The sequence below is a fragment of the Armigeres subalbatus genome, chromosome 1 (genome assembly GCF_024139115.2).
Source record: "Armigeres subalbatus isolate Guangzhou_Male chromosome 1, GZ_Asu_2, whole genome shotgun sequence".
Taxonomy (NCBI): Eukaryota; Metazoa; Arthropoda; class Insecta; order Diptera; family Culicidae; genus Armigeres; species Armigeres subalbatus.
Genome location: NC_085139.1, coordinates 73,533,006 through 73,552,031, shown reverse-complemented (window position 1 = coordinate 73,552,031; position 19,026 = coordinate 73,533,006). Strand labels below are relative to the sequence as shown.

The window sequence follows — 19,026 nt, the reverse complement described above, 5'->3', positions numbered from 1 at the left end:
GCTATTGACTTACTGCTCAATCCAGAGTGGATTCTCGGTCGTATTTAGATCTTCGATAATCTGCTTTTTGATCAGAGCATCCTTTCTTCTGGTTTCGTTCGGAATCGTAATGACCCTATGCAAAAAAAGACGAGATGATAAGGGGTTAGAGGTTGAACAAAATTGCATCGTCAAATGGCCATAAGGACGGGTATTGATTTTGCACTCTTGGTGCTTTAATTACGGCAGCTCAAAGAAAGCTGAATCTTTAGTTCTGTTCTGGATTCGTTTTAGCGGTGGGTAGTCAAATAACTCACCAATGCTTGAGACAGCAGCACAGCACGATGAAGCTTACGGCACCGACAAACAGCACTATCAGCAGAGCGATTATCGCAGCCAGGGCCAAATCAAACTCGTCCTGCACATTCGTTGCGTAGGCCGGGACCACGTTCTCGATCGAAAATCCGGCATTGTAATCCTGGGTGAGAGGGTGAGATAAAATGCATACATCGTTATAAGCAGGACTCAATGGAGGTCACATCAATGGAACGACAACGACGATGAGAAGGAGGACTATCATTCGTCTTCAATGAATCAGGACGATGGCTCAGCTGGCAGCGGGGATAATGAATGATGCACGCCCTGCATAGTTTCTACAAATCAAACAGGAGAGGGGCGGAGACGTACAGAACAGTTTGCAGCAGCGCCATCGACAACTCGTTGGTTTGCGCCAAACTTCTGTGTGCAGTATCTGAGAGAGAGGTAGAAGACTAATTTCTGTCCCATTGAACTTTGATTAATTAATTAAAATTCATCGTTAAGCAACAGTAATTCGAGTCGAATTATGCACAAAGCATCGTGCATATTTATTTAATAAAATTGAACAAAACTGAATCCAAACACAAAACCAAATCGCGCAACCCTATATATGTGTAAGCTTCAATTTTAATGGATGCTTTGTGCCGATGCATTTGCATATCAAACATTACGTCGGCATCAGAATGAAATGTTTGCTGGCATTCGAAATGGGACTCGCGTAAAATCTAGTTACAGTTCTAATGAACGTTTGATCATCGTGGAATGACTGCTGTTTGAACGGAGAACGGTGAGTTTTCACCCACTATTGTTATATGTTAATGCTCATTGTCCGAGACAACAAAAGCTTCAAAGGTTAGTTAGGAGTATAACTCCCGTGAAATCACTATCCATGTTGCACAGTAGATGTGTTTAGGGATTCCAATAATTATTAAACACAATTTGAATTATTGGAATGTGAATTTAACTATGTTTGTAATATGATGGATTGAATTTATTCTAGATTTGGATCTGTATGGTATGGGATGGAAATGAGCATGATGAGAAACTGGTTAATAGTATTAGACTTATTCTTCCGTAACTCTGAAACACGCGGAAGGTTAAACATTTCGAACTCACCTGAAGGAAGTCATACTTGGCGTCGATCTCACGCAGGATCTCCTCCATCGGCACGATCGTCTGCGAGCTCATATCAACCGCATGGAAGTACATGTCGCACCAATCCATCCGGATGCGTCCCAAGCCGTCGACGTGGTACCGAATCTCGTCGACGATGATCAGCTTCTGCGTGGCGTTGGACAGCTCGGAAATGATTTCATCCCGTTCCAGGTGAACCTCGGACGGCGGTCGCGATAGAATCACTCTCACCAGCTGCTCCGGGTTGAAGATCCAAACGTAGACCTTCGATGTGGCAACTCGCTCGGGGGATTCCACCTCTTTGGCAACGATTTCCAGAATGAAGCGGTCCTGGTTGTACTCCGCCATGTAGTTCGCGGTGGTAATTCGACCATCTTTGCTAATGCTGAACGGGCTCGGTACAATACTTCCAGTAGTCCTGACCGATCCATATTTGTACAGATATGACCCGCTGATGAAAAGCTCCATGGTAGAGTTGACACCCAAATCGCGATCGGTGGCATTGACGATGGTCACCAACTCGTTGATCGAAGCTTTGGAACTAACACCGGCGTAGTACACATCCTGTTTGAAAACCGGCGGATTGTCGTTGACATCGAGGACCGTGATCCAAACCTTAGCTACGGTGCTGTCCCGCTCCAACTTCTTGATCGACATCATCATCCGGTCGCGTTCGGTGATTAGAAGGTCCTGTTTTTTGCTGGCTTGAATATACAAAGCATAGACATCGGTTTCCTCACGATCCAACGACTTGTTGGTGTAGATATCGCCTGAGGTTTTATCCACATAGAATGCACCGTCCTCGTTACCAAGTAGTATGTAATAGTAGATCTTGGGATCAGGCGTATCGTAATAGGCTTGAATTTTTCCGATGCGAATATCCCGAGGACTGTTTTCAGCGATGAAGAATTTGTACGGATTGGAAGCGTCCGGGAACTCGGGGTGGTTCTCGTTTACGTCCACTAGAAGAACCGTTAGGAAGCGCAGTGTTTCGAACCATGCCGGGGTGCCTTGGTCGCGGGCCACCAGAATCAACTCGAAGCGGGACTGCTTCTTGCGGTCCAGTGGTTTGCGAATGCGTAACTCACCGGACATTTCGTTGATGATGAATTCGTCCGTTTCCTGGACGTTTTGATTGTTGACCTGAGGGCGATGAAAGTAAAAGTTAGTAATGTTTCGCATTTGTGGATCATATGTTATTAAAAGGTTTCCATTTTTGGTTACAATAAGAATAGATCGTATAAAATTAGGAGAACGTTTTGCAGAATTTCAAAACCGATTGGCCAAATAGTTGATTTTTTTCCCGATAATGCGAGTTGTGAAAAGTGAAAACATTAGAAATGAGAATTTGGAACTATAAAGTACGAAATGAGAAATGAGCCAATTCTCACCTCGTACTTCACATAATAAAAAATAAGTTAGAAATTAGAAGCTACAGAAAATCCACTAGAACATCCTTCAGAAATTTTTACGGAAGTTCCTCCAGGAATTCCTCCGGAAGTTTCTCCAGGAATTTCTCCGGAAGTTCATCCAGGAATTCCTCCGGAAGTTCCTCCAGGAATTCCTCCGGAAGTTCCTCCAGGAATTCCTCCGGAAGTTCCTCCAGGAATTCCTCCGGAAGTTCCTCCAGGAATTCCTCCGGAAGTTCCTCCAGGAATTCCTCCGGAAGTTCCTCCAGGAATTCCTCCGGAAGTTCCTCCAGGAATTCCTCCGGAAGTTCCTCCAGGAATTCCTCCGGAAGTTCCTCCAGGAATGCCTCCGAAATTTCCGCCAGGAATTCCTCCGGAAGTTTCGCCAGGAATTCCTCCGGAAGTTCCGCCAGGAATTCCTCCGGAAGTTCCGCCAGGAATTCCTCCGGAAGTTCCGCCAGGAATTCCTCCGGAAGTTCCGCCAGGAATTCCTCCGGAAGTTCCGCCAGGAATTCCTCCGGAAGGTCCGCCAGGAATTCCTCCGGAAGGTCCGCCAGGAATTCCTCCGGAAGGTCCGCCAGGAATTCCTCCGGAAGGTCCGTCAGGAATTCCTCCGGAAGGTCCGCCAGGAATTCCTCCGGATGTTCCGCCAGGAATTTCTCCGGAAGTTCCGCCAGGAATTCCTCCGGAAGTTCCTCCAGGAAGTTCCTCCGGAAGTTCCTCCAGGAAGTTCCTCCGGAAGTTCCTCCAGGAATTCCTCCGGAAGATCCTCCAGGAATTCCTCCGGAAGTTCCTCCAGGAATTCCTCCGGAAGTTCCTCCAGGAATTCCTCCGGAAGTTCCTCCAGGAATTCCTCCGGAAGTCCTCCAGGAATTCCTCCGGAAGTTCCTCCAGGAATTCCTCCGGAAGTTCCTCCGGAATTCCTCCGGAAGGTCCGTCCGGAATTCCTCCGGAAGGTCCGTCCGGAATTCCTCCGGAAGGTCCGTCAGGAATTCCTCCGGAAGGTCCGCCAGGAATTCCTCCGGAAGTTCCGCCAGGAATTTCTCCGGAAGTTCCGCCAGGAATTTCTCCGGAAGTTCCGCCAGGAATTCCTCCGGAAGTTCCTCCAGGAATTCCTCCGGAAGTTCCTCCAGGAATTCCTCCGGAAGTTCCTCCAGGAATTCCTCCGGAAGTTCCTCCAGGAATTCCTCCGGAAGTTCCTCCAGGAATTCCTCCGGAAGTTCCTCCAGGAATTCCTCCGGAAGTTCCTCCAGGAATTCCTCCGGAAGTTCCTCCAGGAATTCCTCCGGAAGTTCCTCCAGGAATTCCTCCGGAAGTTCCTCCAGGAATTCCTCCGGAAGTTCCTCCAGGAATTCCTCCGGAAGTTCCTCCAGGAATTCCTCCGGAAGTTCCTCCAGAATTCCTCCGAAGTTCCTCCAGGAATTCCTCCGGAAGTTCCTCCAGGAATTCCTCCGAAGTTCCTCCAGGAATTCCTCCGGAAGTTCCTCCAGGAATTCCTCCGGAAGTTCCTCCAGGAATTCCTCCGAAGTTCCTCCAGGAATTCCTCCGAAGTTCCTCCAGGAATTCCTCCGGAAGTTCCTCCAGGAATTCCTCCGGAAGTTCCTCCAGGAATTCCTCCGGAAGTTCCTCCAGGAATTCCTCCGGAAGTTCCTCCAGGAATTCCTCCGGAAGTTCCTCCAGGAATTCCTCCGGAAGTTCCTCCAGGAATTCCTCCGGAAGTTCCTCCAGGAATTCCTCCGGAAGTTCCTCCAGGAATTCCTCCGGAAGTTCCTCCAGGAATTCCTCCGGAAGTTCCTCCAGGAATTCCTCCGGAAGTTCCTCCAGGAATTCCTCCGGAAGTTCCTCCAGGAATTCCTCCGGAAGTTCCTCCAGGAATTCCTCCGGAAGTTCCTCCAGGAATTCCTCCGGAAGTTCCTCCAGGAATTCCTCCGGAAGTTCCTCCAGGAATTCCTCCGGAAGTTCCTCCAGGAATCGGAAGTTCCTCCAGGAATTCCTTCGAAAGTTCCTCCAGAAATTCCTCCGGAAGTTCCTCCAGGAATTCCTCCGGAAGTTCCTCCAGGAATTCCTCCGGAAGTTCCTCCAGGAATTCCTCCGGAAGTTCCTCCAGGAATTCCTCCGGAAGTTCCTCCAGGAATTCCTCCGGAAGTTCCTCCAGGAATTCCTCCGGAAGTTCCTCCAGGAATTCCTCCGGAAGTTCCTCCAGGAATTCCTCCGGAAGTTCCTCCAGGAATTCCTCCGGAAGTTCCTCCAGGAATTCCTCCGGAAGTTCCTCCAGGAATTCCTCCGAAGTTCCTCCAGGAATTCCTCCGGAAGTTCCTCCAGGAATTCCTCCGAAGTTCCTCCAGGAATTCCTCCGGAAGTTCCTCCAGGAATTCCTCCGGAAGTTCCTCCAGGAATTCCTCCGAAGTTCCTCCAGGAATTCCTCCGAAGTTCCTCCAGGAATTCCTCCGGAAGTTCCTCCAGGAATTCCTCCGGAAGTTCCTCCAGGAATTCCTCCGGAAGTTCCTCCAGGAATTCCTCCGGAAGTTCCTCCAGGAATTCCTCCGGAAGTTCCTCCAGGAATTCCTCCGGAAGTTCCTCCAGGAATTCCTCCGGAAGTTCCTCCAGGAATTCCTCCGAAGTTCCTCCAGGAATTCCTCCGAAGTTCCTCCAGGAATTCCTCCGGAAGTTCCTCCAGGAATTCCTCCGGAAGTTCCTCCAGGAATTCCTCCGGAAGTTCCTCCAGGAATTCCTCCGGAAGTTCCTCCAGGAATTCCTCCGAAGTTCCTCCAGGAATTCCTCCGAAGTTCCTCCAGGAATTCCTCCGAAGTTCCTCCAGGAATTCCTCCGGAAGTTCCTCCAGGAATTCCTCCGGAAGTTCCTCCAGGAATTCCTCCGAAGTTCCTCCAGGAATTCCTCCGGAAGTTCCTCCAGGAATTCCTCCGGAAGTTCCTCCAGGAATTCCTCCGGAGTTCCTCCAGGAATTCCTCCGGAAGTTCCTCCAGGAATTCCTCCGGAAGTTCCTCCAGGAATTCCTCCGGAAGTTCCTCCAGGAATTCCTCCGGAAGTTCCTCCAGGAATTCCTCCGGAAGTTCCTCCAGGAATTCCTCCGGAAGTTCCTCCAGGAATTCCTCCGGAAGTTCCTCCAGGAATTCCTCCGGAAGTTCCTCCAGGAATTCCTCCGGAAGTTCCTCCAGGAATTCCTCCGGAAGTTCCTCCAGGAATTCCTCCGGAAGTTCCTCCAGGAATTCCTCCGGAAGTTCCTCCAGGAATTCCTCGGAAGTTCCTCCAGGAATTCCTCCGGAAGTTCCTCCAGGAATTCCTCCGGAAGTTCCTCCAGGAATTCCTCCGGAAGTTCCTCCAGGAATTCCTCCGGAAGTTCCTCCAGGAATTCCTCCGGAAGTTCCTCCAGGAATTCCTCCGGAAGTTCCTCCAGGAATTCCTCCGAAAGTTCCTCCAGGAATTCCTCCGGAAGTTCCTCCAGGAATTCCTCCGGAAGTTCCTCCAGGAATTCCTCCGGAAGTTCCTCCAGGAATTCCTCCGGAAGTTCCTCCAGGAATTCCTCCGGAAGTTCCTCCAGGAATTCCTCCGGAAGTTCCTCCAGGAATTCCTCCGGAAGTTCCTCCAGGAATTCCTCCGAAGTTCCTCCAGGAATTCCTCCGGAAGTTCCTCCAGGAATTCCTCCGGAAGTTCCTCCAGGAATTCCTCCGGAAGTTCCTCCAGGAATTCCTCCGGAAGTTCCTCCAGGAATTCCTCCGGAAGTTCCTCCAGGAATTCCTCCGGAAGTTCCTCCAGGAATTCCTCCGGAACCCCGGAAGGTCCTCCAGGAATTCCTCCCGAAGGTCCCCCAGGAATTCCTCCGGGAGGTCCCCCAGGAATTCCCCCCGAAGTTCCCCCAGGAATTCCTCCGGAAGTTCCTCCAGGAATTCCTCCGGAAGTTCCTCCAGGAATTCCTCCGGAAGTTCCTCCAGGAATTCCTCCGGAAGTTCCTCCAGGAATTCCTCCGGAAGTTCCTCCAGGAATTCCTCCGGAAGTTCCTCCAGGAATTCCTCCGGAAGTTCCTCCAGGAATTCCTCCGGAAGTTCCTCCAGGAATTCCTCCGGAAGTTCCTCCAGGAATTCCTCCGGAAGTTCCTCCAGGAATTCCTCCGGAAGTTCCTCCAGGAATTCCTCCGGAAGTTCCTCCAGGAATTCCTCCGGAAGTTCCTCAAGGAAGTTCCTCCAGGAATTCCTCCGGAAGTTCCTCCAGGAATTCCTCCGGAAGTTCCTCCAGGAATTCCTCCGGAAGTTCCTCCAGGAATTCCTCCGGAAGTTCCTCCAGGAAGTTCCTCCAGGAAGTTCCTCCAGGAAGTTCCTCCGGTAGTTCCTCCAGGAAGTTCCTCCGGAAGTTCCTCCAGGAAGTTCCTCCAGGAAGTTCCTCCGGAAGTTCCTCCAGGAAGTTCCTCCAGGAAGTTCCTCCGGACAGGCTTGCTTTGGCTGCCAGGCCGCTGCAAACTGAATGTTGGTCACGTGATTTGGAGCGACACCAGCAATTTTATACTTTTGAATCAACTGTCAGTATGCCCAGTGAGTATAAACCAACAATAGACGAATCCAAGTAAAAATAAGATGAAGACACACGACGGTGTTAACTTTGACAGATCCTACAGCACTGCATAGGAAGATCATTTTAAAATGCTTATAATAAATTCTAGACAAATTATAATTAAAATTTGATTGATGTATGTGTCATGTGTATGTGTATGTGTCATGTCATGTGTCTTCTTCTAATGTTTACTAGGATTCGTCTATATCGGGCCTATTTTAAATACTTCGAATACGGGCATAAGTCGTATGACTGTCAGTCAAGCTCCCGATCGAAGTAAGCTATGCCAGACGTGAGGAACAGAAGGTCACAATGCCGCACCGGGGTGTTTGATCTCCGCTCCAAGTTTAGACAACAAACACCCATCCGGTAGGCAAGCCTGTCCGGAACCCAGATCAGTGCTGATAAACTTTGTCTAATTCATTACCGAATAGTAAATCTAGTCAGCAATTTATTTGCACCTTTTGTTTTCCATGCCGGCTAAACTAATCAATGCCTCTCTTCAATTGAAAGCTTATGTTCTGTCAATTGAGATCCATGTCATTCGAATGACTAGTGGTCGAAAAAATGAAAAATTGCAGGAAAAACATATTTATTTTTCTGATTTGTATTATTGAAGTGTATTATTGAAGCCGAACTGAAAATCGTTCTCCATTAATTTACTCACGGAAAATTTTCAAACTGACATGATTCATACATACGCACTAAAAGTGAATCGAATGAATTCGTTTGCTGCTATCACTTTATATAAGATCTACTCAATTGACACTTCTATAGGCATCCGGGGCAAAAAGTTCAATTGGCATTGAGATTTCACGACACTGCTCCAGACGGGCTCGGGCATGCAAATGGCTTAGTTATACACCTCAACCAATATGGAATATGGCTAAATGACTTCCGGCCTAACGTCTTATTCGACCATTTGGCATTCAACGGCTATCGACCGAATAGCTTTCGATCATCCCGTGTAGATTTCAAATATAACAAATAACTCCAAATACTTTCCCATGGAAATTCGATACAATTAATCGTTTCCAAAGAACTTATGAAAAATTTCCAGAGACAATTCTGGATGTTTTTAAAAATTATTCTATATTTCAGAGGAATAAGTTTTTTTTTACAGAAAATTCTTCTGAATTTCCAGAATTTATAAATTCTCCGGGATACTTTTCAAAATCACTTCTTCTGAGCATGCACGCGAAATACTTTCAAATTTATTGTTAATTATTCGTTTTTCTTCTGAAAATTCTTCGGAATTCCAACAGGAAGTTTTTAAATGTTTTGAAGTAAAATCTTTTGAATCTAACATTCTTTCACATTATTATTATAATTCCTCATGCTTCAAATGTTCAATCACTGCTAGTTTTTCTGCAAATGTAGTTTCTGCAAGTAGTAGATTTTTTTAGATTAACTAATACTCCCTGTTTTTATTTACTTCGGTGTATCTCTTTTTTGAAAAATACGCTTCTTTGAGTTACTTTAGAATTGTTGAAATTTAAAAGTATGTTTGAGAATCGCGGCAAAAATTCTACTATATGTTCCAGTGAACCCTCCTACTTATGATTTTATAACAGCACCTGGTCAACTCTAAATGATTATAACTATCATAAATCTTCAAAAAAGCTTTAATCCATTTTGCTGCGCGATCAATTTCCCCGAAATGTTCAATTCAAAAGGCACTTGAGTTTATTCTGGTTACCAACCACATCAAACTCGACAACAAACTTCATTCTGTAGGATGCCAAGCGGCCGAATCCTCCGAAACACCCTTTCAAAATATCCGATGAGATATCTAATCTACACCCGCATTCGGCCGAAATGGATTTCCATCCGTCTACCACCCCCATTCCTGATCAAGCCATTATTAACCACTTACCTGCAGATGGTACAAAACTTTGCCGTTCGTTCCCTCGTCGCTATCGTTCGCTTTGACCGTCATCACGAGATAATCCGTCATCGCTAAATTCTAAAACAGAGAATGTAATTAAAACGGCAACAGCGGCATATTAGTTTGATGAGTCGGCAATTTTCCATGGGACCCCTTCCCGTCTAACCTCCCCAGCAGTGCTTGGAAAAGGGACAACAAGGGCATCGTTATTTCCGCAGTTGATGGCTGACGCCCGCCTGGGTGAATTTGAATAGATTAAAGTTGCATGGGCCCCGTCATCGGTCGGTCGCCGTCGGAGCACCCAATTCATCCGTAAGGCATTTTATATTTTATCACTCTCCGAAAAAGATTGCCATAACCGGCCGACCGGCCAACCGTATCGCTGTGACGCACCGTTCGCGTCGCTTTGGACACCAATCATCCTACCGACCAGTCAACAGCCCAGAGAGGAAAAAGCCCATCAAACTTGGTACCCTCCCGACGACGACTGCAGGGTTGCTGCTGGGGTGCTAATTTATTCTGCACGAGTGCTTTCTTTTCCCAGCCAGCCGCCCCCCGACAGGGTGGGCTCACAAAACCTTTCGCTATCAACTGCGGTTCCTGTGTTGTCACACTGGACAGAGTGCGCCGTGTTGGCTGGTAGCCGCAGGAAGCGTGAGCCGATGACGGTTATGGTCACACTTTCCGAGCGGCTACCTTCTGGCGAGTGTGTCACATATTTTGTGGAGGGGGATGGGGGACCGGCGTGGGTCAAAGCGGAAGGTCAGTTTTATAGCCAGCCAGCAGGGTGAGCTCCGTTGGTTGCTCGGAGGACATCCCATCCGAAAATGGGAAAGATGAGTGACGTTCAACTTTGAGCATAGGCTGGAAGGCAAACCGCTGTAGATGGTTTGGGTTTTGATGATTGATATTAGGGATCAGGATAGGTTCAAGTGGTTGTTGTTGTACTGCCGTTCCACGCATATTTTTCCCGCTATGCTTTTTAATCAATTCTGTCTCATATGTTCGAGATATTATCTTTTAAAGGGAATCCGTTTTATCTTCCATCGCACGGTAATGATTTCATCTTACTTCGAAAGACAATATTTAAAATGGAACTTTTTCGGAATTCAAACTGACCAATACCAACTGGAAGTCTGGAGGACTCATTTTATAGATCTGAGCTCTAGTCGGAACGTTAAATAATAAGACGTTTTGGTTCTTTTACTGTTCAGAAATAAACGCTAAAAATTATCACGGCATTTCACACAAAATCCAGTAGTGAACTAAACTTGAGATTGAGAAGTCAAACTTGAAATATATTATAAAATGGTCTTCTGAATTCAAACCCATACACACCTCCATAATATAGGAGGATTTAATTTCATGAAAACAGAGTTCATTCTCTCACTATTTAAGTGAGCAAAAATGACAGACTAGACAGCTAGAAGGAGATGGAAGTCATAATAACCCAACTCAGAAATCTCTTAATTACTTTAAAAAGGAACGTTCCTCCTTATAGTAATTAGAAAAACCTCAGAGAATCGATTAAACCCAGCCAGGAACATGTTGGGTTGGGTCAGCAAAGAGTTCAGCAGCTTCAGATCGAGAGCAGCTTTCGCATATGGCTACTAAAATATTAGATGACTTTCTAAGGCTGAGGTTCCCATGTTGGTGTCTCATTGTTATGATCACCGTCCTTGAGAAACCGATACGATGCGATTTTTGCTTTCGCTGGGTGACTGTGATTTTATCGCAAACATTTAAGAACTCGTACAAAATTGGAGAACAATAACAAAAGATAGAGTTCAAATCCAGCTTTATATAACCAAAAGGCTCCTGGAGCTCCTTTCTGATGAACCGTTTATGTCAATAATGTAGGATCAAGGGAAGATGTATTCGAATATACGATTATCGATATTGTATTCATCATACCCATTTGTCGTAGCCGAAAATTATATAAAAGTTCATTTAATCATCATGCAATGTTCTGTGAAATTGTTTTGTAGCATACCAACTGCTGTTTTTGCAATTCTGAGGTCAATCGAGCAATCAGAACCAATTTCCAGATCGAATGAGTGACGGAGGTGTATTTCCCTATACATTTTGGCTGAAATCCCCATACAAACTTCAAATCAAATGCGCCAGCTTATGCAACAAGCGATTGAGCTGAAATTTTCAGAGATTGATTTTCTCACCCAAAGACACAATCCTGGGGGGTGCCCCGTGGAATCCGACATCATTTTTTTCTCCCCATAGTAATCTGGGCCAGTCTAGTGGTCATCTCTGAGAATACGAGATTCTGCGGAGAATTTTGATTTATCAACTTTTCGCGTTCGTCCTGTGGTTGAGTACTTATCCAGCTAGCCCAACAACTCCAATTAACGTTATCGCCACCTAAATATTTGCAGTGCGTTGACTTCAATTCCTCTTAAACTTGTTTATTTATTTATTTATTTATCATCAGACTAAGGCCGGAGTGGCCTGTGCTGCACATAAAAGACTTCTCCATTCAGCTCGGTTCATGGCTGCACTTTGCCAACCACGCAGTCTGCGGAGGGTCCGCAAGTCGTCCTCCACCTGATCGATCCACCTTGCCCGCTGTGCACCTCGCCTTCTTGTTCCCGTCGGATCGTTGTCGAGAACCATTTTTACCGGATTACTGTCCGACATTCTGGCTACGTGCCCGGCCCACCGCAGTCTTCCGATTTTCGCGGTGTGAACGATGGATGGTTCTCCCAACAGCTGATGCAACTCGTGGTTCATTCGCCTCCTCCACGTACCGTCCGCCATCTGCAACCCACCATAGATGGTACGCAACACTTTCCTTTCGAAAACTCCCAGTGCGCGTTGGTCCTCCACGAGCATCGTCCAGGTCTCGTGTCCGTAGAGAACTACCGGTCTTATAAGCGTTTTGTAGATAGTCAGTTTGGTACGGCGGCGAACTCTATTCGATCGAAGCGTCTTGCGGAGTCCAAAGCACGTACGATTTCCAGCCACTATGCGTCTCCGAATTTCTCTGCTGGTATCGTTATCGGGGGTCACCAGTGAGCCCAAGTACACGAATTCTTCAACCACCTCGATTTCGTCACCACCGATAGAAACTCGTTTTGGGTGGCTCACATTGACCTCTCTTGAACCTCTTCCTATCATGTACTTCGTCTTCGACGTGTTGATGACTAGTCCAATCCGTTTAGCTTCGCTTTTCAGTCTGATGTAGGCTTCCTTCATCCTCTCAAAGTAACGTGCCATGATATCAATGTCGTCGGACTTCGTGAAAATCGTACCACTCGTATCAATCCCTGCCCTTCGTATTACTCCCTCCAAAGCGATGTTGAATAGCAGACACGAAGGACCATCACCTTGCCGTAACCCTCTACGGGTTTCGAAGGGACTCGAGAATGCCCCTGAAACTCGAACTACGCACATCACCCGATCCATCGTCGCCTTGATCAACCGTATCAGTTTATCCGGAAATCCGTTTTCGTGCATTAGCTGCCATAGCTGGTCCCGATCGATTGTATCATATGCGGCTTTGAAGTCGATAAATAGATGATGTGTGGGCACGTTGTATTCGCGGCATTTCTGCAATACCTGACGTATGGCGAACACCTGGTCTGTGGTAGAGCGTTCACCCATAAATCCCGCCTGGTACTGCCCCACGAACTCTCTTGCAATTGGTGTTAGTCGACGGCATAAAATTTGGGAGAGTACCTTGTAGGCGGCGTTCAGCAATGTGATTACGCGGTAGTTGCTACAATCCAGCTTATCGCCCTTTTTGGAGATGGGACACACGACACCTTCCATCCACTCCTGCGGCAGAACCTCATCCTCCCAAACCTTGGTAATCACCCAATGCAGCGCTCTAGCCAGTGCTTCACCACCGTGTTTAAACAGCTCTCCTGGTAGTTGGTCAACTCCAGGGGCTTTGTTGTTTTTCAGCCGGCCGATCTCCTCCTGGATTTCCTGGAGATTCGGAGCCGGAAGTCGCATGTCCTGCGCGCGTGCTCCTAGGTTCATTACCATACCGCCACCGTTGTCTGCCATATCGCCATTCAGGTGCTCTTCGTAGTGCTGCCGCCACCTTTGGATCACCTCACGCTCGTTCGTAAGAAGGTTCCCGTTTATGTCCTTACACATATCGGGCTGTGGCACGTGGCCCTTACGTGAACGGTTCAACTTCTCATAGAACTTTCGTGCGTTTTTAGCGCGGTCTCGATCTTCCTGCTGGCGCTTTTTCCTCCGGAAAATCGAGTTTTGTCTGTTCCGCGCCCGTTTGTATCGTGCCTCGTTCGCCCTCGTGCGGTGTTGCAGCAATCTCGCCCATGCTGCATTCTTCTCCTCAACTAACTGCTCACATTTGCCGTCATACCAGTCGTTTCTCTGATCCGTGCCTAGTGCAGCGGTTGCGGTGCTTCCAATGGCGGATCGAATATCTCTCCAGCCATCTTCAAGAGATGCTGCGCCTAGCTGCTCTTCCGTTGGGAGTGCCACTTCCAGCTGCTGCGCGTAGTCTTGGGCTAGTCTACCGTCTTGTAGCCGCCCAATGTTAAGCCGCGGCGGACGACTCCGATGCGTGTTGATCACCGTCGAGAGTTTTGAGCGCAGACATACTGCGACGAGGTAGTGGTCGGATTCAATATTCGCACTGCGGTAAGTGCGTACGTTCGTGATGTCGGAGAAGAATTTACCTTATGTTTATGGAGTGGTTCAATTCAGCCCCCGCTCGGTCTTTGTCAGACGGACTCAAAAGACTGTTTTCAACTTTCTGCCACTTGGCCAAAGTGGTTACGCGGTTCGAGTATTTGTAAAGTATTAACAGAATTTCCTTGGATTGCCAGCTTTGCAAAGCTTTCGTAGGTGCTGTGCTTCGTTTGCTAGATTTGTCTTGAAATTGTCTCTGGCTGCAGCCTTGTGCCACGAATCTGGTCTTTAACCACTCGACCTTGCCATTCGCGTCAATTTTTCTTTTATACACCCACTTACGTGCTACCAACAATTTTGCCACTCGTCTCGTTGTGCAAAGCTGACCGTTCTTTCCGGGGCAGGACTTTCCTGGACTTCCTCTCCAACGTAGCATAGCATACTCATGTTCTTCTTTTGAAATCCTTATCCATATTAATATCATAAATCAAGGTGGGTGTGGCCCTTGATTTCAATCTAGGATAAAAAATCACAAAATCATGAGGATTACTACTCCTGGCCACAACCATCTTCAACGTAACTTGGGAGGGCAAGGAAATGTTGGTGTAGTACCTACTTAACGAAAGGCCCCCGACTCAGCGACACTCTCATAAGTATCACGAAGTTGGATATTGGGGAAGGTATTCGTTGGGTCAGGATTTGCCTGATCTGACAATGTGACCGTGGTAGATCTTACACCGTAATACACCACACAAAAGTGTCTACCCATCGTTACGGGGGGCAGGAAAGTTCTCTCCAACGTAGTACACTTTCTCAGCCAATTCATATTGCTCATGTATTCTTCTACGGGTTCAGATGCAGCTGCAGGTGCCACCGAAGTGAACGTTACACCTGACGATACGCCAATCCTCGAGGAACTTTCGCACATCTCGCCTGATGATGATCCGTCCCGACTTCGTTTCCAACAGCCGATAAGCCTTGTGCTAATTGAAGTAGACTATCAACACTAAAAAATCAAAGCTCATATAATGAAAGTCTTTTGTACCACGTCTCAAAAGGGGCGAATTGGCTCGCCCCAATACGTTAGATCTAGCTTCGCTTCCAACAGCATGCAGAGCGCTATCTCTTTCAGGTACCGGTTTCTTCTCTCTACTATGCCATTCTGAAACCGGCATGTACGATGCCTAATTTCTGCTTCGATTCTTTACTTGCGCCCTTCGGAAACGATGCGCACACGATGTGCACACCACAATCAACTAGTTTCATATTGTTTTGAAAGGTTTGGGACGTAAAACACCTCGCTCAATTTAATATCGACTGAAACTCAACGGAACGTGGAACTGAAACGTGAAAAAAATCGGCTCTTCGTCATATACCGAGAAGCGCCACTGTTGATGAACCTACTCGATGGCTCAGTTTGCACTACCATCCAGCGGTCCCTCGGCGACTGCTTGCGGTTGCTTGGCTTGTTCTCCCGTCTTTTTCATTGTTTACTTGCCAGCTACAACATTCGGACAATCTTTCTTCGATAGCTGGATGTAATCTTAACGTTTTTACGAACGCCAGTAAATCAGAGATCTAGGGAGCGACCGCTTCGGTTTACAATTCCATTATTCCATTATTTGAGATAGAGTACCCACGCATTAGTTGCTCAAAAACATTGTAGCAGCAACGTGAAATTACGATCGTTCAAGATCAGAGCCGAAAAAACCGCAGTGAGTTAGTGAGTTGAAGTCTCCAAGCATCACCAATTCGTTGTACGGGGCAGCTCTGTTCACCAGTGAGAATGACCGATAGTGTGTGTCCTGTTAATAAGCACCAAATCTAGGGTCCGATACGGAGGGTGGTTTTTACCGGTGGTTAGGTGGTTTGGCCGAAATGTTATTTGGCAGGCTGAAAATGTCATTCTCATTTCTTGCTTCAGATTTCTCAACTATCAATAATCACACTTTTCATATTTACTATTGTACAGTCAAATGACTTTTTTTTATATAATCCGATCGGTCTCGAGCCAATCGCATCCCTACCTTCTGACCACTTTTTCATCTTCACCGACAGTCTATGTTCCTAAGTTCCGCCATAAAGCTGTTCGGTCTACTCAACCGGTTAACCACTCAGCGTATCTTCTGAATGGGATACGGAAAGCTTTGAGTGCTTTATCAAAACGGTCCCTCACAATCACTATGGCTTGGGTTTCTTCTCATTGCTCGATCCCGGGAAATGAGAAAGCGGACTCTCTGGCTAAGGTGGGCGCTGTGCAATGTGATATTTAAGATCGACAAATCATCTTCGATGAATTTCTCTCATTAGTTCGTCAGGGAACCTTGATCAGAGTTGAAAGACTTCACTATTCCATTTTACTTACACTATGATCTACGAAGATTATAGTGTAAGTAAATGGATTAGTGAAGTCTTTTGACTGTGTAGCATTTCCCCTAAGACGTTCAATAACAATTTACCTTGATCAGCTGGCAACAAAAATGGTCAAATAAGGAGATGGGTAGATGGCTGTATTGAATTCGCCAACAGATGTCGAAGCGGTCTTGCTTCAAAAATTGAATTTAGGACGAAACTTCATTCGCACCATGTGTCGTCTAATGTCCAATCACTACTCTTCAAATGCACATCTTTTTCAAGTGGGAATCTCTTTGTTTGCGATGCAGATTATCAGAACATAGATCATGTCGTGTGGGTGTGCGAGGAGCATCGTGGCCCCAGATATGCACTAACTGAATATCTCCGGATTCTATTAGGGAAATGCTGCCGGGTCTTGATTTCGAATACATGTCCCTTGGCCACCAGTTTTTGAAAGTTAATGATGTAAGACTATAATCGTCTGCCCATTTATTTTGCTGTCACAATCCATTAGGAATGCCTTTCTCTTGTTATCTATCAATAAACTACATTTGTATGTCTTCCTTTCATTGCTGTGTCCCAAAAATTGTTTGTCCAGTTACAGATGTGAATATAATAAATGATAGTTAAAAAAACTTAATTCACAGAGTAGTGATACTGCCTTTCTCGTATTTAGCCAAGATGAAGACACCAACCTTATATGGCGCTAATGCAGTTCAATGTTCCATTTTTTCCATTCTTAATAACTTTTAATCGTAACGGTTAAAAAAAATTTCGACGCTTTCGACCAATAAATATTTTGAATAATACAATAATACAATGATATATGAGCATACCTTTATCAAATGAAGTTTGATATCGACAGGTGCTTTCACCTTGCTTGGCATATGAACGTTATTTCAAAAGACTTTTGCATTAATATCTTCATTTCGTTAGATGCTGGGAAATTAATTAAACAAATACCTTTTGGGCGTTGACTGTAAATATTCTCACATCACAATTAGTGTGTAACGTCGATCGAACACAAAACATAATAACGATTAAAACAAATAGCTCACGATAAAACCCAACTTTTCGTTCACCAACCGACAATCTAATCGATTCCTTTGATCATTGCATTGGCTCTCTTTAGAATACCTGCATTATTCATCAACTCATCATCAGCAGCGATAAGAGCTGAAACAGTTATTCCTTCAGGTCCTTCACTAGCATCCGTCCGTCATTTGTCTATCTCTAAATCCTATGCCGAAAATGCGGCCAACACAACTTTTCCACCAACAGAATTTTAATGAAAAACTCAATTAAAGCAGTTGTCACCGATGCCATCAACGTCGACGCCCGTTAGAGGCGACGCGCACCACTCAACCAGCTGCCGCGAGGATGGGATTTTGAACGCAAAGGTACTTCAATCCAACCGCGTGAGCGAGAGAAAGAAAGGAAAAACGGATCCCACGCCGAATGGAATTACGCGATAATGAAGGTGTAACAAACAGCACGGCATCAGCAGCAGCAGCAGCAAAGCAACCAATTCCACACAAAAGCACCGACAACCGACCGACGACGACAAGCAACTCAATTCCCAATTTTGAAGCAAAAAATTAAACGCTGCCATGGTCTAAGGAATTTTTCACGCCTAGGAGGTTAGTTGGAGGTATGGGTGGGGAATGGATGGCATGCTTACCTCTGGTATTTCCACCGTGGCGTTTGACAACGCCGGCATGATGAAAATCGGACGATGCTGGTTGATGCTCTGTATTTCGATTTTAATTTCGGCTTGATCGCTGTGAGGACCGGAACCAAGCCCGTCGCGGGCTTCGATTTGAATACGGTAGTTGCCTGTGGGGGTAGTAACATAACCAGAATTAATCCACCTGAATTTATGCCGGGAACGAGGTGTCAGATGTTTGATGGAAAATGATGAGAAAAAATAACTATGAATGGAATTCATGTATGGAGATGAATTGCTTTCATAAATTGATCACTGTAGCATAAATTTCGCATTTAAAAACCGATAAAACCAAATCGACGCCTATAGTAACGAATTCGCGAATCAAAATCATAAATTTTCCATTCAATTGCATCTCGCCGAAATCCGCACCCATCCACACTCGAACTAAACATAATTCAAAATCAACTTTCATCGAATTGAATTTCATCGAAATAGGACGAGCCGGACACGGCACGGCAACTAACCTAAGCTAAGCACACAACAAACGTTACCCACGGAACTGTACGTTTGTGAAAGGCAAAACCCCCACCCAACTCACCATCGAGTCCCAGCAAACTCGCGTACGGATACAGGATGCCAGAGTTTGCGTCCAGCCGGAAGGTGTTTTCAATATCGGTACCGATGATGCTATATTTTACGTCGCCGGCCGGGCCCTCGTCCGGATCGGTGGCCAAAACCTGTGTTGAAGAGAAACGTTCACGGTACAATGCATTAGGAATCAAGTTTCATGAATAAGCGTGAATACCTAAATGGCTGAAAATCAAGAATTGTTGATGGTTTTCGACCAGAATAATGTCTATCCATTGTATTGAATCCCATTCAACGAAATGAGGAAAATAGAAAACCATCTCTAAGGCAGTCAACATTTTATTCAGTTTAGCTAAAAATTATATTGTATAGCAAACATCAACATTAGAAACTGTCCAAAGCTGCCTCTTTGTATTCAGCCATTTGAGATTTCAGACTTTCGCAGGGGCACACGTGCAACCAAAAAACGAACAGCGACACTGCGGCCATTTGTTTTTGTT

The 19,026-nt window shown here is 46.1% G+C and overlaps 1 protein-coding gene across 8 annotated transcripts in view; it reads right to left on the bottom strand.

Moving 5' to 3' along the window:
* The window catches only part of LOC134227108 (cadherin-87A), a 1,007,180-nt gene that overhangs the window by 17,625 nt on the left and 970,529 nt on the right, over positions 1-19,026 (bottom strand). For all 8 annotated transcript variants that reach the window (XM_062708398.1, XM_062708391.1, XM_062708382.1 and 5 more), the window contains 6 exons: positions 18,537-18,675; positions 17,951-18,105; positions 9,280-9,369; positions 1,414-2,574; positions 297-457; positions 14-115 (listed from right to left, as the gene is read on the bottom strand). In XM_062708398.1, coding sequence (XP_062564382.1) covers positions 14-115; positions 297-457; positions 1,414-2,574; positions 9,280-9,369; positions 17,951-18,105; positions 18,537-18,675 — 1,808 coding nt within the window. The remainder of the gene's footprint in view (positions 1-13; positions 116-296; positions 458-1,413; positions 2,575-9,279; positions 9,370-17,950; positions 18,106-18,536; positions 18,676-19,026) is intronic.